Genomic DNA, 22,638 nt, shown 5'->3' with positions numbered 1-22,638 from the left:
TCATTTGGAAGGAGATTGAAAATTAAACTGCTAATATTATAATGCCCTTATACAAATCTTCTTCTATCTCTTTTCTCCCTTTCTCCTGCTCTCCAGGACCATGAGCAAAATCCTGTAGGAAGGGGCTCAGGGCATCCTACTCATACCATGATGGCCCTGACAGCCATGGTTCCCCATTCTTCTGCATCTGTCTCAGGGTCATCATCAACACTTCCCACTCTACCAAAACCTTCTTTCATAGGGAGCAGGCTATGGACCGGGTCTCACGATCAGTGAGACGCGGTTTCTTCCTGTGCACGGGGAGAGCGGGCTAAGCCTGCTCTCCCCGCACATGAGCGGGCAGGGAGCCCTGGGTGGCCGGATCGGCCGCCCACATGATTGCCAGCTCCGTGATGGAGCCGGCAGGGGCTGGGGGGAGCAGGGGCCGATCGGCCCCCACAAGCTCCAGCATGCCCTTTGTGAGTGCTCAGGGCATGCTGGCGAGACCCCCGGAGCTGGGAGGCAGCTTTTCGCTTCCCCTCTGGGGGTCTACTCATGAGTAGATGAGGTGTGGAGTCGGACTCCTCAAGAGTTTCGCTCCGCAAACTCGGGCTAAGGTGTGGGCTACTTGAGCGGGTTCACCGCTCAAGAACCACCGGGCTCGCAGCCGAGCCTGGTGGTTCTTACGATTAGCAAAAACCGGGCTAGGCTCTCCTAGCCCGATTTTTGCTAATTGTGAGAATAGCCCCTATGTCTTACATCTCAACCTATTGATGTTAAACTTGACGGCCTGGAAGCTCAATTGTTAGATACTGTCCTCCTGAATGAAAGAGAGGAGTCAACAAGGAAGAATTACATGTTCAAATGGAAATGTTGTACATTGCATGCTGCACCCAAAGGCTTTGACGCTTACAATGCATCAATCCATCAGATCTTTCTATACCTAACTAATCTAAAACAATCTGGACTTTCAAATCCTTCTCTCAGTTCACTTAGCAGCACTCTCTGCAAGATACCCAGGCTGGGACGGACGCACAGTGTTCTCCCATCCTGACTCAAAGAGATCCCTCACAGGAATAAATAACTTCTTCCCACCTGTCAAACCAATCAAACCTTTCGTGCTGACTCCCCTTACACCAAATTATATCCAGACAAAGTCATTCTGAGGACCGATCCCTCCTTTAGACCAAAAATAATTTCTGAATTTCACCTGAATCAGGACATTGTATTACCTACATTCTTTGTAAATCCATCCACTTCTCTGGAGAAATCCATGTATTGGTTGGATGTTAGGAGATATCTCCTATACTACATGGACAGGACAAAATTGTTTAGACAATCCAAACTGTCTTCTATAGGACAACCTATTTCAATATGAAGACTGTCGCATTGGCTCATGGAATTCATTTTCATGTGCTAGAACCAGCAAGGGGTAAAGCCTCCTTCATGGATCAAGGCCTATTCTACTAGGGATGTGCACAAATGGGCCTCTGAATGGGCCTCCAAACAGGTTCGAACACCAGAGGGGTTCGAGGCCAAGGGAGGGGTGCCACTTTAAGGGCAGGGGAGGGTGCACTTACTCCTCCCGCTGCTTCCCCCCCCCGCCAGCGCTCGTTACCAGTAAAAGCCTTTGGGGCGGCAGTGTATCTCCCTGCCACCCCTTCCCCCTCCGTGGCTAGAAGTACCAGGTACGTGCGTGTGTGTGCACGCAACAGGCGCACGTGCACCTGGTACTTCTGGCCACTTCCACCCTTAAAGTGGCATCCCTGCTGCCTTTGAACCGCCCCGCCGTGGTTCTGAGCACATCCCCACATTCTACTAGAGCCATGGCCACGTCAGTGGTCCACATGTCAGATATCAGCATGAAAGACCTCTATGAAGTGTCCATGTGATCTACAGACCTGCCCTTCATCAGACACTATGCTGCGGACAGTCAGCAGCAGAGACCAGCTTTGGTCAGGCACTTCTTTAAAAGGTGCTCTAAACATAACTGAGCACCCTCCACCTTCTAGGTGAGCTCACTAATCACCCAAGTTGTGAGGGAACATGGATCACCTCAAAGATAAACAGGTTGTTTACCTGTAACAGGTGATCTTTCTGGTGATCTGTGTTCACTCACAACACTCGCCTGGCCTACCCTGCTTCTAGGATACTTCTACAGTAATAAAGACCTACCTGACTGTCAATCTAGTTTTCGTTCATTGCAGTGGCCAATCCGGAACTGAGGGGAAAGGTGCTCTCCTCGGGAAAATAACAGTTGCGCCACACAAATGATTTGGGTGGAGCTGAAGAGCACCTCATGGAGCTTGGAAATCTTCAGCGAGGGTTACTGCACAGGTGCAGAACCCAAGTTGTGAGTGAACATGGATCACCAGAAAGATTACCTGTAAAAGGTAAGCAACCTGTTTATCTCCACTTGGAATGTCTGAATGGGACCTTCAGGCAGTTGGCATGGTGTTTCAGCTCCCCCAAAAGTTAGGAGTGAACTTAATTTCTTGCCTAACAGTCTGAATTGCTTCTGCCTGGAAAATCCCATGTTAAACCAACATGGGACTGATTTAAGAAAATATATATCTGAGTTCTGGTGATGAGTAGAGGTACCAATGTATTTCTTTTCCCCTTTTTTTCAGGCAAACGTCCAAAGAAAGGAATGGCAACTGCCAAACAGCGTCTTGGGAAGATTCTAAAGCTGAACCGAAATGGCCATGCACGCTTCTTTGTTTGATGCAGTAGCTGGTAGAGCTACTGCTTTCCTTTTTATATACAGACCAGTATTGAGGGTAACAGTGCCTGGAGCGTCTGTTGATTCCTCTGCTTGAAGCGGAATGCATGTATCATATTAGAACACTGCCTGATGAACAAAAACCCAATGCTGCATTTTCACTGTGCCACACATGCTCAGCAATAACCAGTTGGGAAACAGGGGAATATTTGGAGAGACGGTGGATTCGGGAGATTTTCTTTCTTTCTTCAGGGCTCAATCATTTTGTTGCTAGTAGTATCTGAGCTAATTCATGAACAGAAGAGTGAGATGAAGGTGGTTATCAATAATTTATTTGAAAGATTTTGGCAACTATTGAATTCATTTTTAAGCTATTTATTTGGAAAACATGTTTGTGGGAGTAATAATTTTAATTTTAGATGTGTTAATGTGAAGGTTTTTATTTGTCCTTAATTAATGTATGTTGCAGTGGAGAGTCACATGAATGATTTACTCTGGAGTCAAGCATTGTGATATACAGGTTTTAGTCTTAAACATGGATGTGATGCATTATTAAGTTAAGGCACGTGAAATCACATTTGTACATTTCTGTTCTTTGTTTAAGCTCTTGGCTGGCCTTTCCACTGACTTCTAAAGTACATATTCTCTGCCAGTTAACCTCCCCCCCTCCTCCTTCTTTTTGCCATATATTCTGGAGTGTGAACTGGCATAATGCCAGTAACAGCTCTTGCACCTCTTTCTCCCACCCCAACCCCGCTTGTTCTCATGTTGTATAGAATGATCCATGCAAAGCATGGGCAACAGTACACCGAGGATAGCACTACAACTATTGATTAAGGGTCGACACTTATGTGCATTTTGTTGAGGGAGACTATTATGGTAGCAGAGTACTGCTCAGTTGTCTGCACATGCCAGCCAATTAAAGGTCTTAAGTTGTTCGTGTATATATCTATATATGTAAATGTGTTCAATAGCTTGCTAAATCTCAGAATGACTATTTTGTGTCATGCTTTGCAAAGACCTGGTAGCAAATGCCAATTCTGAAAGACATGTAAATAACTTAGATGATAAATTTGTATTTTTGTAATATAAAATTGAATATTTAAGCTCTTTTTGGAGGACAAGGAGAGGCACCGATTCTACTTCATTGGTAAGAGGGCTACTCAATACTAAAGTGGGAATGCTAAGGATATTGCTTTGGATTTGTTGTTGTTGATGATCAAGAGTTTAAAGCATGGCCAAAGCTACTCAGTTGCTTGACTTCTTTTAACTTCAGTAAACAACTTCCCAGCTTTCAGGTTATATCTAAAATAAACTCTCTAAAAGTCCTGAAATAGGACTTTGCTGTGCTTAAGCAGTTTTATATATTCAATATTTGCTGCAACTATGTGTATGTGTATACATCTATATTAGACTATACATATTATCCTTCGTCACTCATCAAAACAGACATTAGTCAAGCGTTCCAGTTACTAAGACTTGGGCAAATTTCTCAGTGGAAACATTTCAAGGCTGCACTCCTTAACAAAGTTGCTAACATTCACATCTTGTGCATTTAAATGGGCTTAACTGTGCATAACCACATGCAGGATGACAGCCAAAATATTAAAGTAGTAATCTTAATTTGGAGTAAGCCCCACTGAAACCAATGGGACTGACTTCTGAGTAAATACAGCTAGCACTGGAGTGTAACTGGGCCAAAATAGATCAGATGATGAATTTGTGTCCTAGGTTTTGGAAATGGCTACATGGTTTTTCTTCACCCTGATTTCTTCTTTGTTTCTCAGCACAGTAGGTGTCAACATTGTGTCTGGATTGTAAATCCAAACTGGAGAATTTGTATGTTGCCAGCATTACACATAGAACACATTACAGAGAGAGAACCCAATGCTTCCTTTGAAAAACTGTAATTACCTGTTAATCTCAAGTAATCCACTTGTCAGTATTGATAAAAGTAAACAATCCTTTCAATAGTCCATATCTTTTATCTGAACTCTAGCACATTTAGTTGAAATATCTGTATTGTATGTTCTTGATACCTCTTAAAATAAGATTAGGGCTCCTTTCGGTATAGGAAGAAAAACAGTTGTAAGGTGCCAGGTTTTGAAGCACTGGTTTAGTTCTAAAGCAGCTATTTTTAGTAAGCCATATCTTCTTTTTTGCTTAAGATGTTCCAAACAAATTCAGAGAGGAGTAAAACTTGTTGAAGCTGAGACTGAAGACACAATTCAGTGAAGGATAAATATATTGGAATAATTAAACTGGACTCTTTCACTGGACCGGTGTTGCTAACAGGTCTCATAACTGGTCTAGTTTCTTGAAACATATCTTCATAACTAAAATGTATAGATTTAGCCTCAGCTGTACACTAGAGGGAGGAAGAGGAAGGGGTACGCTATGGTTAGAACCATACATTTAATGGGTGTTCTCCATTACCTTTTCTAACACTGCCCCCATTGTCATGAGCATGCAAACATCTCTTCATTGTCTACCAAAAAAAAAAAAAAAGGAACTAAATTTTAAATTCCGCTTGACCATGTTTCAAAACAGAAATTGAGGGAAATATTCTCCTAGCATTTTGTTTCACTTAAGCAAGGCACTTACTGAAATAAGACTTGGGATTAGGCTGCAAGACTTATTTTGAAGAAGAAATTCACTAAATACACTAAATGTGTGTGAAAATGAATTGCCCTGGAAAGTGGCAACCAGTTCTTTTTGGTAACTTGATGAAGAGATTGTAATGGCCAGTCGTGTGTGTGTGTGTGTGAGAGAGAGAGAGAGAGAGAGAGAATATTCACATGTTAACTTGCTTGGTAGAAATCCCTGTTACACCCACCTTTACATATGTCCATTGTCTGAATTTGGTGCTGTAGCCCTGTCTTTGTCCTCTTACTTCCTTGAGGAGGGGGAGGGGGAAGCAGTTCTCAAGTCATTTTTGGCAGAAGGCTGCTGTGTCCTCAGTGTAAACTCATTTTCAAATAGGAGATTTCTGAAATAATTGGACCAATAATTTCAACTGTAGAGCAGAATTACTATATAGACAAGTCTTCCCCTTAGAGGGGAGATAAATGTGAAATGGAAATGTTTGGATTTTGCCTTTCTCCAGATCTCTTCTAACTTTACTTTTGAAGAGAGAAGATTGAAAATAGGGCATCTGTGCTGTGGTTGTGTCAGCAACCACTCCAGCAACATTTCTTTTTATCCTTCTACTATATTTACTAATGAACCCAGGCTCTGTGGTAGATTTACCTATGCAATCGGTAACCTTGACATACAATCATTCCCAAACCATTTCAAGAACAAGAGCCTTTCTGGCCACAGTTGTGTTATAAGCTGAATAGCTCATATTAATATTCTTGGCCACATCCACTGAAACTTTTACTTCACCCAAGCTTTTAACATGCCACAGACTGCCTTCATTCACTAGGATGCGTAGTCATTAAACACTGAAACCTTTCTAAACCTCCAAACGACTCCAGGCTGACTCAGTAGCTTTCTAACTCAGTAACTTGGAACTTGGAAGAAACTGAGGAGGTCCAATATTATAAATGATGAGAGACCCCGTGCATAGTGCCTCTTCTCCCCCATGATTTCTGTGCCACCAAAAATCTCAAGGTGTCTTTTAAAAAATGCTTTTTATAATTATACGAATAACTTGCATCATACTTCCAGACCATTAAAAGCTGTTCATGTTCCTGGGCTGAAGTTGAAGCCAGGGCAACTTTATTTTGTGGAAGAAATATAGACTGAACTAAGGGCCTTACTGTTTTGTAGTTAAACTGGATTAAAAGCTGCAACATCCTCCCCCCCCCAAAGGCAAAGTTCTGTACGAAATGAGTCAATCATGCAGCACTGGGTGAGAATGAGACTAGCACTGATGATGGAATGCAGCTACTGCTAAAGCTGCATTTCCACCTGGAAAAGGACTTTTCTACTTTTGAATATAAATTTAAGCCATAATAATTTCTTGTTGTGGGAAAGGAATGAAATAAATCACTTTAAGAGATTATATTAATATGAATTATCACTTCTGCTGGGAAAAGTTTAACTTTGCCAGTGCTTTGGCATTTTTAAAATATTCATTTGAAAAAAGGGGATAGGTCTTGGCTATATTTACTAGTTTTGTAGTACTGTTTTGCTGACTTGTCTTTTTGTCACTCCTTTTTCTACTGTCATAATCTAATTTCTAACTGTTTTGAATGTTTGTGAAATAGCTGTCTTCTGAATAGGGATTTGTGTCTCCTCTGCTCCTTTTTATAAAAACGCACTACTGTGTGGAGTGTTTTGGCTGGGAATTGGGATGCTGAAGCTTTAAGAGCATTTTTTTTCAATTTATAACAGTGTTTCCCATCCCATTTTTGCCTGCAGGCAGGGAAATTCTATGTACAGTATTTATTTTGTTCCAGTTTTACTTTGAAATTTGTAAGTTTCTACAAGTAGTTCACTGATTTACTGTTTGGAGGACAAGTGGCTTGTTTAAATTTGTATTTGACCATAGTTTCCACTTTCTGTATTTTAAAATACTGAAATTAAAATCTGTATTACTTATGTTTTTTATTTTAGCACTTGAGTATTTAATTTCTGTGTAAATATTGAATGTGGTACAACTTATGAAAAATTGCTTAGTGCTGTTCCTGTTTCTGATTGTTGTGACCATTGTTTCTGCGATTCCATGGCTCTTGATTTCGAGTAAAACTTTGGTTCAGAATGTTTTCCCATAATAGAGACTTGAATTGTTTTCAAAAACTTGCCCTCTGAGAATGGGGTGCAGCTTTAGCAGTGTTTAGTGTCTTCACTGGGATCTTGCTAAAAAGATGGCAAGGGGAAAGATTTGGAGATCAAAATCTGGAAACTGATCTAGTTTAATATTTGAATGCCAGTACTGTTTTGACTGGGGGAGGTGGGAGTGAACTTACATCTTTAAAACTAATTATGTCTTTTGGTGTGCGTAATTCTTATCACCATCCTTGCCAAGCCATATAGGGCCTCGTGGTCACATGTTGTGTCTGCAGTCAAATGCAGACACACACAAAAGCAAGATGTTTTGAGTTCCCCAGTGAGCCTGTATACATAGCTGATGGATAGTGTTTGGCCTAATGGGTCACAAGTTTGCCTTTAACAACTAATATTCTTGACAAACTTGTGACAGAAGTCATCACTGTCTTCTGCTTGGCTATGCTAGCCAATTGCCACTTTGCAAGTTAACCTGTTGCCAAGCACTTCCATTCCATAAAGCCTTGCATGAGGCTTTCCCCCGCCCTCTGAGCATATGGTACAGGCTTCTGCCTAACGGCACATTTAGTTTATGACTTTCTAAGGCTGTGCAGTGATGGTTTACAGCAGAATGCAAGGATATGGGGATGTTTTTGATTTAAAGGTGGGGGTGGCGGTGCGGAGTACAGACAGTAACTTGCTAAAATGTAATCCCCTGGTTTAGGTATGTGAATTTTCTAAAATAAAATGGCAAAGTTTCTTATTAGAAGGAGCTTCTGATAATTTATTAATTGTGGGGGTCCTGAATACACAGTGGAAAGTTTATTTCTAAAATGGTATTTGAGGTGAAAAAAGACAAATTGACAAATGATATAAATGGGGCTGAATTACTGGAGTTACTTTCCCAGCTGTTGCTGCACCTGTCTGTGTGAAATACAATGCCAGCATGTGCTGAGAGCCAATAATATAATTGGGCTGTTAAAAAGATTAGACTGTGTGTATGCTCACCTTATGTAGGAGAAATCCAAGCTTCTTGACACACATTTTGGGTTCTGAAGATCTGACTTTTATAAGCTCTTCCCTTACCTACCAGTCTTTTCCTCCCAGTCCTATCCCACTATCGAGTTGCAGATTCCAGGGTGCTCATTTTCTTTAGATGTAAGAATTGCATCATACATGAGTGTATTTTTTACTGAATCTAGTCCACATTACATCTTTCCTAGTATCATAAATAGTTCTTGCCTATCATCTGCTGCTTTGGCTGGCAAAATACACAAGCAGTAGCCTAACTTAAGGTCTGCATCTGTGGGATAAATAACTGTTACCCAAACGTTTTGATCTTTGGGGCACAGAATTCCACCTACCCCCCAAAGCTTATAGTTGGTGGTATACCTCAACCTTGATGCAGAAAGATAGCTTTTTCTCTCTGAGTTCCAATAGGCAGGCATTCCCTTTGCAAGTGTGTGATAGCCCAAAATTTCTTCTTAACGTCCATGTCCATATTTTGCACAGACAGAGCTGCTTGAGACTTTCCTGTCCCAGCAGATATAGGGTGATGAATACATGCAACACAGCAGTTCAATTTTTTGAGACATACTACTTTATATTTTTATGTCCATTCATAAAACAATTTACAGTTATAATTTAAGATAATAAATTAACATAAAAATTAAACACATTTTAATACTTTAAATTAATCTGTAACATGTTTAACCTTAAATCTTCCAGCAAAATATGTGTTGGCTGCTAATTTAGGACCAGCCTGATGTGATGCATGTTTGAAAATGAAGATCCAGTACATAAATATGGAGCTTAAATCTGGAGGGTTCACTAGCAAGTGTCTTATTAACGTCTGTGTAAATGAGAAAATCATTTTATGTTCCAAGGAAATCATTCAAGACTAATTAAGTCCCGTTTGTGAGAGCTTCTCCATAATGAGGAGGTCCTGCACTTTGGGCAACCATATATTCATCATTGGAAACGCAAGCTCTATGACTGCGAGAAGGAATGAAAATAAAATCCTTTTCTGCTGAATGAAGTTTTTTCAAGTATTTGGAACCTGATAACCAGAGTTTTTCTCTAAAATTTCACCTACTTGCTGACCAAAGCTTTGAATCTGTGGTTGGCTTCATTACAAGTGTGCGGTATGTGTTTGGTGAGGGAGGATGTCCTTTCAATACAGACTGCCTGCTAACTTTCCTGAAAATCTAAACATAATTAAGTCCTGTAGACTAATAATCTTTTAGAAGTAACATTAACACATCAAGAAAGTGAAGTTCCTTGTTTCCAAGCATCTTTGGGGATGAGGCCATAACTCAGGGGTAGAGCATCTCCTTTCATATAGAAGGCCCCAGTCCCTGGCAGGTAGGGCTGGGAAAGACTCTGGTCTGAAGCCTTGGAGAGCCGCTGCCGATTAGAGTAGACAATATTGAGTTAGATAAGGCAGCTTCCTATGTTGGCATACTGCAGTGGAATATTTGCCCAAACCCATCTCCCATGTTACATGTTAACTAGAGTGACCCATAAATGAATAAGCTTATACAAATATACAAAGTTGAGATTAATCCTCCACTTCCTGACCTACAAGAATAAAACAGGTTCTTAAAAGGTGCTCAGTCTGATCTCATTATGGTACTTCAGACCCGACAAGCTCAGGAACTAATTTATGGGCCTGTAGATAATTGGGTAGCATCCAGACTAGTAAGTCATGACCAAGCACCACTGAAATAACTAAGACAAGTTAGTCATGACTAACATAAATCCCATTAATTTCAATTAATCACGACTAACTTATTCTGGATGCTTCTCATTGATATCATTACATTTTTATGTTGGGTGTATTGACTTGCGTATAAATATTTGAATACAGAATTTTAAACTTATGCCTCCTGTAGTGCTCACATGTTTCAAAAGTGTGTTGCTTCATTGCTATTCCCCCCCCCCCTTGGGGCGGGGGGGGGAGAATATAAATGAAGCCAATTGTGGTAAACCTAGGGCTTGTTTATTTTTCCATGTGTCCAGCATTGGAAAGTCTCTGTGGTATAAGGTTCTCCTGAAAATCCAATGGTCTATCTTTAGAAAACATCCACATTTCTACTTTATAGGAGAGCAAATGGATACTGAGTAATCCATTTCCTCTCAAGGTTTTGGTACCAAGGCGAACAAGACTCCCCAACCGGGAGTAATCTTCCTCCTCTTGGACGTTTACATAAGGTCATAGCATTTCCTCTGGATTTTAAGACATATTTCAGCTCCTCCTTTGGTTTACTAGTGTTCCCCATTTCACATTTGGGGAATCACTGATGAAAGCGGAGTGAACAATTACTGGGAAGTAAGAGGAAATACCGAGCTAGATTTACTAATGCTGTGACCCATTTGTCTGCTCTAGTAGCCTATACTCTGAGATTCAGATACTAGCACCAGAGCAAAATCAGGATGTGCCATTGTATAGAAGATGACCATCCAATTGCTTTACACACACACACACACACACACACACACACACACACACACACACACACACACGAGACTAATTGGCAAAGAGAGAATGGCTTATCTAGGACTCTCCCTGCTTGCTTAAAGTAGACTGGAGGTGTGTTCCACTTTGTTGGAATGAGAGTTCATGAATTTGCCTCATGACTCTTTGCCATCTTTCATCAAGAACAGAACTGACGTGAAGAGTCTTTGAAAACTGTACATCACAGTGCTGTCCTTGCTCAGATACACGAAATGCTTCAATAAGTCTGGACTTCTTGGAGAGCCACTTTCATCAAGATCTGCAGTTTCACTGTTATGGCATCTAAAAAGCAAGAAGAAACAGTTAGAGAAGGCTTATTATTTTATTTTTATTTATTAATATAGTCGATGACTAGACATTACAAATGAGCAGAGAAGGCTATTACTTGGCTGTATGTCTAACCAGTGGAAATGGCAAACTTGGGCTGCATCACACATTGGAAACTGCAGGTTTGAGTGTAGTTTGCAGTGTTTTCAATAAAATATGAGCCTCTCTTCTCTGACTATGTACCTGCACTGGAAAAAGAGACTGGTGTGGCTGTTGTGAATTACAGTGAACAAAGCCAATTAGTGTGCTAAACAGGTGTGTATGAACTTGCTAATTTTTGTAACACATGAAGCATCCTAAGGAATATCTGCTTAGAAATGTCCTTGGATGCTCCTTTCTCTACAGAATGTGTGAAATGTTGAATTACTTATTTCTTGTGCAGTGTTCTTAAATATTCTTTCCTGATGTACCTGAGCTTGAGCAGAATTTCACTGTTTATGTGCAGTGATTTTTCTGCCTCCCTTAACTGGAGGGAGCTAATGTAACAGCTAGGCCCTCCTATGGGTGAACCACTGAACAGGTTGTATGAGCATGCACTAGAAGACTAATGGAGTTTGAGAAGGAAGCTTCGCCAGTTACTGTTCTCCATCCTGGACAGAACATCAGCAAGGTCTGATTCTTGCTCTACGTATACTGGCATGTGCATAAGAGGAGATCAGGCCAGAAGTTTCAAACCTAGCATCCTTCCCCCTCCCTCACATTGGCCAACCAGATGCCTCTAGCAAGGCCATATGCACAGTAATAACCCTCCCCTGCTGTCTGCCATTCAAAGGTTATGCTCTCTTTGAATGTGAAGGTTGCACATAGCCACCATGGCTAATAGCCAGTGATAGACTCCTGCACCCTATAGCAGCTAATTCCCTAGATTATAGGCTTGTTCACACAATGGCCAGCCAGGTAAGAGGAGCACCCAGCCTGGCTAGGAGAGTTGGGCTTGCTCTTGGACCGGTCATGTGCTTGCAAACCTTTAGGAGGTAGGGAGAATGATCGTATGTGAGGCTCTTCTTCCTACCCTGGGCACAAGCTGCGGGTGGCATCTGGGTAGGGCCACCCAGTTCTTGCCTCACATGTGATCATTCTCCCCACTCTTTGCTCTGTTGCCAAGCACACAACCAAAAATCAAGAGTACTCCTGGCTCTTCTACCCAGGCTGGGTGCTTCTACCCTGCTGGCAGTCATGTGAATAAGCCTATGTATTGTGCGAATTACTTTCTTTTGTGTATCCTGTATCTCCTGTGAGTCAGTCTCACTATATGACTCTGAGTTCAAGTAATAGGAGAAGAAGAGAGACACTTTTTCATTCACTGTCCCCATGTCGTACATAATTGTACCTCTTTCATGTTCTCCTTTAGTTGCTGCCTCTTCTTCCTAAACTGAAGAGCTCAAAACACATTAGCCTTTCCTTGCAGGGAAGGTGTTTAAGGCTTCCAGTAATCTTGGCTGCTCTTGCCAAGGAAAAGAGATTTCCCCCACATACTTCGCAATTCAGGTTTCCCCTTCACACCCTCCATGGAGAGCCACAAACACTGGTGCATGTGTATCAGCTATGAAACTGGCCCTAATTTATCCAGATTTTGAAGTTTCCCTTTTTAAGAGGGTTGAGCTGTCATACTTACTGAATTTGGATGTGCAGCAGTCTGGTATTCTAGTTTTCTGAACCACCAGGTAGTAGACGGGCAAGCCAGATAGCGTTACAGCACAGCCAATGCTTGTGTTCACAGGGTCCGAATACAGAGATGTCCCCACGATGAAGAAACATGCTGTTGTGAATACGAGTGGGAAAAACAAAGGCACCTAAAGAGTGGCGGGGAGAGAGTCTGTCTTGAGCATACAAGCAATCAAACACGTTGTTCCAAACATGATGCGCTGTTGAATGTATTCTCTATTTGCTTAGGATCCAAGAGGTGGAAGGGACCCATGAAGGTTATCTAGCCTACTCCTGCACTAAAATGGCTGTATAAATGCTTCTATTGCTGTAGCAATGTATCCTCTTTTGAAAGAGCTAGTTTGAGGTTTCTTTGTAGCATCTTCTTACATACTGGCAGGCAATTATGGCCCCTATCCCTGCTTCTTTTACTTGTCTTGCAAGGTTTATAGTTCGTTGGCTTTCCTGTTCAGTTTGCATCTTGCTAGAAGTTGTGACAAAATTGGATACCTTCAGTGATGTTTCTGTGGATGCAGCAGATTATGCCTACTGCAGTTATATTTAACCATGACCTGTTTTCCTTAACCATAGTTAAACATCACATGTGCAAATCCAAATCATGGTTTGGGAAGTTTTACAGCTCATCTGTAAAAGTTCTCAAACCATGATTTGGGTTTTCAGACGTGATGTGCAACTATCACATCTGATGGCTAAGGCACTTTTATTTGTTTTATATATTTACTAAACTTCTATACTGCCCAAACTTTCGTCTCTGGGCGGTTAACATAAAAACAATTAAAACACACATAAAAGTTAAAACAATGCAACAATTTAAAAACCCATAAAATTAAAAACACAAATTTAAAAAGCTGGGAAAGCTTGGGTGAAAAGATGGGTTTTCAGGTTTGCTTGTTTTTAAATTAAGTTTTTAAAAGTTTTTTTAACTTCAAAAAACAGGGTATTTTTTTTTTTAAACAACTTTCTCACTCCTCTGCTTAAACACTGGGGTAAGGCAGTTCTCCACTCCTCTGCTTACAAAGTGCAATGCAGAGATCATTGGTGTGTTGTCTTCATACATATCCTCTATGAATAGGACTTCGCATAGCAAATTAAACCATGGTTTCAGTGTACATTTCAGATGTTAACCAGGATGGTGGTGGCAGCAGCGGAGGGATCTTGAGAATTACATCTGCACTGGGCTTTTAGGAATCCCTTCTTTTTTGGTGCTCAGATTTTCCTTTCCCTGTATATAGTTATGTCATCTTTAGCTAGATTACAGCTCTACCCTTCCCTGTGTAATTCTGTTCCTTCGGTATCTTCAATCTTGCTCCATTTTAATAGTCTTACCTTAAAGGGTCTTGGTAATTCTGGATGCTGATAGCGATGAATGATAAGTCCTAAGGTAGCAAGTCCTATGAAGAACCAGCGGGAGAAGCTGTAGAAATTCAGCAGCCCATACAGGTCACCAATGGACACCATCAAGTAGATCATTGGCAACTGGGATACAGAAAGAAGATAGTAGTGTGAAAATGTCAATAGGATGTAACACCTTCCTGTTCCTCTGGTTTGTGTATTTTTTTTTCTTTCGTTCTCAGTGTGCAGCTCTCCTATTTTTAGTACATTAAGATGATGTTTAACTCTGAGTCAGGTGGTATGATAAATTTTACGTACACTGCAGCCCCACAATAGCTGGAGAAGCAAATGTACAAACCAATTATTTTGCAAGAAGAAATTCCAGCTCAAGTTCACTGTGGAATGGGAATGTCAGGAGAACCAAATTAGGAGCAGGGATTATCAACAAGGGAACAAGGACAGTTGCCACATAAGCCAGGAACTATGTGGGTACTCTATGGATGCTTGTTGGTTTGTTTGTTTCTTTCATTTCTATTCTGCCCTATACAAAAAAGTCACTGGATGGTGCACAATCTAAAGAACCATTAAAATATTGACACAATTAAAACAATGTAAAAATACAGATAAAAACACTAAAACCCGAACCTTTAAAACTATAAATTAAAAGCCTGACTAAACAGGTATGTTTTTAGGTCCTTCTTTAAAACATTCAGAGAAAGGGAAACTGATTTCATTAGGAAGCGTGTTCCAGAGTCTCGGGGTAAGTCTAGAAAAGGAAAATAGCTGAAACATGTAAGGACCACTTTTGTTTAAGACATTGGAAGGATGGAACGTGGGCTTCCTGAGATCATAATATACTATACAGTGGTCCCTCGACTTACGATGTTAATCCGTTCCGGACGCACGTTCGGAGGTCGAAATTTTCATAAGTCGAAGGGCGCATCCACGGAGGTCTGAAAACATTCGTAAGTCAAGGAAGCCGCATCTAAAAATTCATAGGTCGAGTAAGCCGCATCTAAAACGGCAACAACTTCCGGTCTTTTTTGTCATTCTTACCTCGAAAACATCGTAAGTCGAGTAGTTCGTAGGTCGAGGGACCACTGTATTGTAAAAGGCAAGGGCATTTACTTCTTGATTTTCAAATGCCCCATTCATCTAGGAGTCAACAGGCAGGGAGAGTTCATCCTCTGATAATCCTAATCCTACTAAAGCTCTTACCATCAATATCAGGGCTGGGAGTGGAGTGTGTCGTTCAAGGTGTATCATTGAGAAGAGAGCTGGCCACTGTCCTTCTCGTGCAGCTGCAAACAACATCCTGTGGAACAGAGCCAACTTCAAATAGGGTGCAACTGGTTACTGTCAAGTGGTGGTCACTAATGGTGTCAAACCTGATTGGTTTGTACTGAGTCCATTTGAGCAATGGACTCTTCTGTAAAATTTTCCCTTTTATCTCCAGTTTCATAAAACATTAGACATACCCTGTATTTTAGGAAAATGCACTGCAGTTCCACCTGCATTGCACCTAGTACATCTGAAACTGTTTTGATTGGCCTACATTCTCCACAGGGTAATGCAGGCAGTGGTAGCAGCTCATATGGGCTGAGCAGGGGATGGTAAATGAGCCACAATTGCAGTTCATTCCCACTCCTCTCCCCACTCTGCTACCTGCCTCATCTCCCCTGCTGCCTTGTTGACCCAAACATGCAGGCTGGTCATTTGCCTGGGTTGGAAAACCAGGCAAGTGAGCAGCCCATGTGCCTGGAGTTAACATGGTGGCAGGGAAGATAAGGCAGTGGGGATGGGGAGAGGAGAGTGGGAATGAACTACACCTGTACCTTGTTTACCACCCACTCATGCTCCACCTGTCTTGGCTGTTACAAGCTGACAGTGTCTAAAGCACTGCTCACAGCGTTGTGGAACAGGGCTGTTCCACGCTGACTTAAAATTGCACAGCCATAGTTGCATGGTGAGTGTCATCTCATGGCACTGCATTCAAGCAGCCATTGACAGGCCAGAGGCTCTGGAACAAATACTGTTTCCTAGAACCCATATGAGATACCTTGTGAAGAGGCATTACCTTGATGCAGCAAAGACTCCACCATTCAAAGCACCAAAACAAGATAGAGCTACAAGGATTGGAATCACGGAGGAAATGCTCTTGAAGACCTTATCGGCAAAGCTCTAGAAGAAAACAAAGACCATCTGGTCAGCCAGTCTCCCCTTCGCTTCCCTGCATCTACTTGTATAACTTTGTTCTGGAGAGGAAATAGCTTCATTCTGAATAGAAGTGTCTCCATATATAAAACCGAAGAGTGTCTACTACATACATACATACAACCCTGCCTTGGGTTTGTCTTTTAACAAAAGGCGGTATAGAAATACAACAATAAATAAATAAACATACATGTGTGTGTATGTATGTATGCATGTTTTGGTTGTGCTCGCTTATAGATGTACAACTGAAAGTCTCCGTTGTTCACAAATGCATATTTGTCTTCCTTTTCACTGTACTGTATAAGGAAACAGATGTCTGCCTTAGGCATTAGAATTTACAGTCTGTTATTTTCTTTAAGCTTTAGTCTTTCTAATAGGCCTTGTAGGTAGGCTCCCCCTATTTTTCCTAACCTTGGAAATTCAGATTTGAAAATACGATGCCAAAAGATTTGCCACACTCACCATGGCTACTGCCTCAGAGCTGAGAATTTCTTGTGGAGACAGGACAGCGAGGTAAGAGATGTTAGTAAGGATGTAACATATCGTAACAATTACTAAGGATACCATAACAGCCAGTGGGATATTCCTGAAGAAGAAGAAGAAAACTGCTTCTGTTGTGCACTATTCAGCCGTAAATACAGTTTCTCTTTCCTATGGCTATGAACCCTTTGGTTGTTACAGATGGTATGCATACACAGATGGAAAAATGTCAATATATTCAGGAATTCTTCATATTTCAAGGCACTGTCTGCCCTCTTGTGTGGCTTACATTATGCACACTGCAAGCCAGGGTTCCCCAACCTTGGTTCTCCAGATGCTGTCGGACTACAGTTCTCAGGACCACTATGGCTTGGGATGGTGGAGGTTGTGGTCATCTGAGGACCCTGGGTTGAGAACCCCTGCTATAAATTTGGCAAAGGGACCCAGCAATCTGTGAATAATGCCCTCCAGCATATTTCAGACAAAAATGGGGATCTTTGGGTATTCTAATACCGTAGTCAATCTCAAGCAAGGGCCGCTTCCTGAACTGGAGGAGCTCCTGACCCCTGTATCATATTCTGTGGAAGGTTCTGCTACCTTACACTGAGTTGCATCTACAGTGGTGCTTGTGGAAGGAATTTTTGGGGTTGTGTACTCTGCAGAATTGCATGCCATGAGTGGAAGAAGAATGGCCTGCATGCATGGTGCACAAGGAGTTCCTCATTTGCATATGTAAGGGGTAGTTCAGGGGCTCTCCAACGTGGGCCCCAGATGTTGTTGGACTTCTCAGAATCCTCAGCCATAATGGCCAAAGACCAATTGTGTCTGGGGACGACGACGACGACGACGACGACGATGATGATGATGATGATGATGATGATGATGATTTATTCAATTTCTATACTGCCCTTCCAAAAATGGCTCAGGGTGGTTTACACAGAGAAATAATAAATAAATAAGACTGCTCCCTGTCCCCAAAGGGCTCACAACCTAAAGTGAAACACAAGATAGACACCAGCAACAGTCACTGGAGGTACTGTGCTGGAGGTGGACAGGGCCAGTTACCCTCCACCTGCTAAATAAAGGGAATCACCATGTTAAAGGTGCCTCTTTGCCCAGTTAGCAGGGGTTCTATGGGAGTTGAAATCAACATCTGGGGACCCAAGTTTGAGGACCCGACCTTGGGGTAGTTCATGAACTAGTCTGGAACAGAGATGAATTTTTGACAAAGCGTCCCAACATCTTCCCCCAAACACAAAGTAGAGACCATATTATAATAATGGCTGTCTCTGGTGAATGAGGACAATAGGAGCATATGGTGAAGCTTCCTTGGGCGATTTACCCTGTTTTCCTTACTCAGTGAGTTTTGGGGCCTTCCCCTTCCTCTTAAAAGGTACTCAATGGACTATTTAGAGGTCTATGTTTGGTGCAAGGAGAGTGGCCCCTAGGTCACACCTGCTGGAGCCAGAGCTTACTACACATTCTCTGTTAGTCAGTTTCTCCCTCAGGTGCTACAGGTGACTTTAATTTCAAGCCTTTTTTGAAAGTACATTTTGCTTGAGAGAAAACAACAAAAAGCCCTCATCTGCTCACCGTTTAGGATTTACAATTTCCTCCGTCACAAAGTTTATATAGAACCTAAAATAAGAGAGTCACAAGGTCAAAAGGTGCTTTTCAGCGTTGAGGCTGAACAGCTCATTCCAGCAAAGTATTTGTGTGGAGTTGTAAGAGAGCGTCCCAGTTTTCCTTTTTACCTAACTGCTAGCCAGAACAAAGAGCAGAGGTTTTCTTCCCAAGAGAATCAATGACTTATCCTTGCAGCAAGCAAAGTAGATCATTCTGAAATAATATGCTTATTGGTTTGACGTATGGTTGCCAGATTATTTTTTACTAATATTCTTAGTTGTGCTTTTAACAGCAGCTTGATCTGTATTATTATTATTAATAATAATAATTAATAAAAGTTATTACTTTAAAAGAGTTTACAAAGCAGTTTACACAGAAAAAGAATGAGATAAATTCCTGCCTCAAAAAGGCTCACAATCTAAAAAATGTAAGCCAAGTAAGACACCGGCAACAGCCACTGAAAAGATGTTGGATAGGGACAGTTGCTCTCCCTCTGCTAAAAATAAGAGTCACCACTTTAAAAGGTGTCTCCTTCTTTGCCCAGACTAGCAAGTGGGGTAGGGCATCAGACATTAGCATAGTCATTAGCAGGTGACCACTCTATGCCTTGAAATCTTCCCTTGCTAATATCTGCAAATCAGGGGCTGTTAAAAGCACTGGATCAGGCCAGATCATTTTTTCCTAGTCAGTTGGCAAACCATGGTGATACAGTCTAAATTCTCAATCCCTCTGAAAGCCATGCAAGGCAAAGAAGTAGACTTCTATAGGTATAGCTATCCCCTGGCTAGCCATTCCAAATGGGATGCTATATTTCTCCAGTTAGTACAATAAAGCTCTGCAAAAGGCATTCCAGTAGGCTATAGCTCATTTCCTGCCTGTTGTAACAAGACAAACTTCTAACAGTATCTGCAATCCACGATTGCAACAACAGTGGGGTGAATGCATGCTCTTTCATCCATTAAGCAAATGCAAAATGCAACATTAAGTAGAGACTTACCACCCTCCATAGGCAAACATCCCAGAGTAAAATGCCAGGGGCAGCTTGTCAAGTGTCAAGGAACTGGTGTCAAAACTATCCTGAAAATGCTCATAGTGGCCTGATCAAGAATGGGCAGAAATACATCAATTAAAGGTAACCAGTAGTAAGACCTCTGCAAAGTAAGAGCATTATTTATCTATCTCAGATTTGTACACCACCCCAAACTTTCATCTCTGGGCGGTTAACAATAACATTTATTTATTTATTACATTTTATATCCCACTCTTCCTCCAAGGAGCCCAGAGCGGTGTACTACATACTTAGGTTTCTCCTCACAACAACCCTGTGAAGTAGGTTAGGCTGAGAGAGAAGTGACTGGCCCAGAGTCACCCAGCAAGTCTCATGGCTGAATGGGGATTGGAACTCTGGTCTCCCTGGTCTTAGTCCAGCACTCTAGCCTCTACACCATGCTGGCTCAGAGTCCTCATATATCCTGTTTTACAGAAACATAAACCAAGTTAAAAACATACACAAAAACTTAAAACAATTTAAAAATCAAAAACAGATTAAAACCTAAAAATTTAGAATGCTGAAAAAGCTTGGGCAAAGAGGTGGGTTTTCAAATGCTTTTTAAAAATTGTCGGAGATGGGGAGGATTGTATTTCAGTAGGGACTGCATTCCACAGTCTCATTAGGAAGAGCCTTGCTGGATCTGACCAATGGTCCATCTGGGATAGCATCCTGTTTCCCACAGTGCCAGGAGTTCTCAAACATGCAGTTAGACTACAACTCCCATCACCCCCTGCCACTGTAGAAACAGTATGGTTTTAGGAAGCCCACAAGCAGAGCATGAAGGCCATCTAGAGTTGTCTGCCTTCCCCTCTGACATAGGTTCTATGCCTTTAACAGCTGTATGACAGGCAGAAATTCAATGGGTGCAGGTTTCTCCAAATAGATTGTATTGATGCAAAAAAAAAACCCACCCCTAATTATGCAAGACCTGAAAAGTTGAAAGTGATTTTTATTTTATAATGGTGTTTTAAAGTATTTGAAATGAATGAAGTTTTTTTTTTTTTTGGTTAAATGAAGTGGAATATTTGTTTCTGAACTCAGTGCTATCTGGTTTTTGTAATTTGATTTCTTCTGTACAGTTCTGCAAAAGCTAAAGAATAGAAGTGCAAAAAAACAACAAACCCAGCTGCAGATTTCTGCAGCATGGAGATGCGGTGATGGCGTTGGGGGAGGGTGTGTGTGAGGGTGGGAATCAATACCTAAGGATATCCTGCTTGCAATTTCTCAGCCTTTGTGCTCTGATCAGCTGTTATGCCAGCTGGAAAACCAAGGGCAAGAGATCCTGTTGTGCAAGTGTGGGGCTGCAAGCTGGGAACATTCCAATGGAACCACGGCTGGGGTAAGGCTGATCTGGGTCTCAGTTCTGCCTAGAAATGTCACCTCTGGTTTGGAAGACCTTTTCCCTAATCCCCCATACATGGGAGCTCTAGTTACTCAGTGGTTCATCTTAGAAGATTCCCTTCTGCAATGAACACATGTACAGCCTTTCTCATGAAAACGTGCAGATGTGGAGACTGAACCAGAGTTTATCAGCATATTGGATTCTATTGGTGTTGAACTTTTTACTAACTTTTAATTTCAGTTTTAAAACTTATTTTATTTGTGGTTTTACTTGGCCGTTTAACCTTATGTTTTATCCTATATTGTATCTATTTTACTAATGTTGCAAACTGCCCCAAGCAGTAGTGCACTGAAGGGGTGGGGTATAAATATTTTTAATAATAATAATACACATACACACAATATGCACTTTACATTTAAGGGGGTCAATGTGCAGATTCACTTCTAAAATTATCACACAAAAGCTAGGTACAGGTGTGTAGGCATACCTGTATGGACTCGTACATGATATGTGAGAAAACTATTCGCTTTTTGCATTTTGTGGCATTTTGGATCCACTGTTTAAAACTGTTTAAAACTGTTTTCTCTCTACCCATGTAGATATATTTGCCAACTGAGGATAACACTTCATATATCAGAGGAAGTGGGCTCTAGTCCAAGAAAACCTCTGCCACAAACTCACAATCTGTGAGTTTTTATGCTGCCACAAAACTATTTGGTGGGGTTTTTTTTTGCTACAGCTAATGAACTTAGCTACCCCATGGTTTGTTTGTTTGTTTGTTTGTTTGATTGATTGATTTCTATACCACCCTTCCAGAAATGGCTCAGAGCGGTTTACACAGAGAAATAATAAATGGTTAAGCACCAAGGGATGAAACTCTCAGATAAACTGAGCCCTGATTTAAATATGGGCTATGGGGAAATGTACCATGCATGCCCAGTTATATTTAAAAGCATTTTCCACGTCCACTGCCTCATTCACATATTACATAGAAAACTGCCTTATACTGAGTGGACCATTTGTCCATCTAACTCAGTACATTGGCTAGCAGCAGCATCTACGGTTTAAAACAAGGGTCTTTCCTAGCCCTATCTGGAGATGCCAGGGATCGAACATGGGACCTTCTGCATGAAATGATGATGCCCTACCATGGAGCTGCATCCCTATTCCCAATGTTATTGGTATGGGCAATATTTATGATGCTAGTTTGTATAAGCATGCATGTGTGGAGAGTTTACATGGGCAAGGAGATTTCTGCATCCTGTATAAATCAGCCCTATGGCTGGAACTGCACAGGCAGGACAATGCGGGGTGGTGCTAAAATGGACTGTACCACTTCAGATTGCAGTTCAAGAATCGTGATTTGTATTCTCTCTTGGGTTAAAGCTTCCTGGCAAATAGAAAATAAGCACAGCAGGCAAAACGCTGAGCTAGAACCTTTCTCCTTGATAAGCTAGTTCTTTATTTACAAGGTTTCCTTAACAGTGGGGAAGTGTTCAAAAGGGTGATACCCCACTTGTAGTCTGAGGGGCATGGTCCATTCAATCTCTTCCTTTTGCTGTGTGTATAGATTGTCTAATTATAGTCAACAGATGGTCTGTGGCCTCTCCCCTTTCCTGGCTGATTGTAAGACGATTTTCAACTGGGTCTGTTGGTTGGAGGGGAAGGAC

The 22,638-nt window shown here is 41.5% G+C and overlaps 2 protein-coding genes across 6 annotated transcripts in view; one reads left to right on the top strand and one right to left on the bottom strand.

The window, feature by feature from the left end:
* The window catches only part of KDM7A (lysine demethylase 7A), a 98,344-nt gene extending 91,081 nt beyond the window's left edge, over window positions 1-7,263 (top strand). For all 3 annotated transcript variants that reach the window (XM_053254746.1, XM_053254745.1, XM_053254748.1), the window contains exon 20: window positions 2,610-7,263. In XM_053254746.1, the coding sequence (XP_053110721.1) occupies window positions 2,610-2,704 (95 nt within the window). In that variant the 3' untranslated portion in view covers window positions 2,705-7,263. The remainder of the gene's footprint in view (window positions 1-2,609) is intronic.
* A 1,728-nt stretch (window positions 7,264-8,991) lies between these two features.
* LOC128326898 (cystine/glutamate transporter-like) overlaps window positions 8,992-22,638 on the bottom strand; it is a 34,525-nt gene continuing 20,878 nt past the window's right edge. Inside the window, exons 5-12 of one of the 3 annotated variants that reach the window (XR_008308321.1) lie at window positions 19,573-19,672; window positions 18,543-18,587; window positions 16,932-17,055; window positions 16,333-16,436; window positions 15,474-15,570; window positions 14,250-14,399; window positions 12,874-13,017; window positions 8,992-11,213 (exon numbers count right to left, since the gene is read on the bottom strand). Coding sequence is in view for 2 of the 3 variants with exons in the window: in XM_053254768.1 (XP_053110743.1) it covers window positions 11,149-11,213; window positions 12,874-13,051; window positions 14,250-14,399; window positions 15,474-15,570; window positions 16,333-16,436; window positions 16,932-17,055; window positions 18,543-18,587; window positions 19,573-19,672 (863 nt within the window). In the remaining variant the exon portion in view is untranslated. Of the gene's footprint in view, window positions 11,214-12,873; window positions 13,052-14,249; window positions 14,400-15,136; window positions 15,209-15,311; window positions 15,356-15,473; window positions 15,571-16,332; window positions 16,437-16,931; window positions 17,056-18,542; window positions 18,588-19,572; window positions 19,673-22,638 lie in introns of those variants that run through there. The other 2 variants (XM_053254768.1, XM_053254769.1) reach the window with 2 other exon arrangements.

This window comes from Hemicordylus capensis, chromosome 5, assembly GCF_027244095.1.
Source record: "Hemicordylus capensis ecotype Gifberg chromosome 5, rHemCap1.1.pri, whole genome shotgun sequence".
NCBI lineage: Eukaryota > Metazoa > Chordata > Lepidosauria > Squamata > Cordylidae > Hemicordylus > Hemicordylus capensis.
The sequence above is the reverse complement of the archived record's forward strand: the minus strand, read 5'-3'. Positions and strand labels throughout refer to the sequence as shown.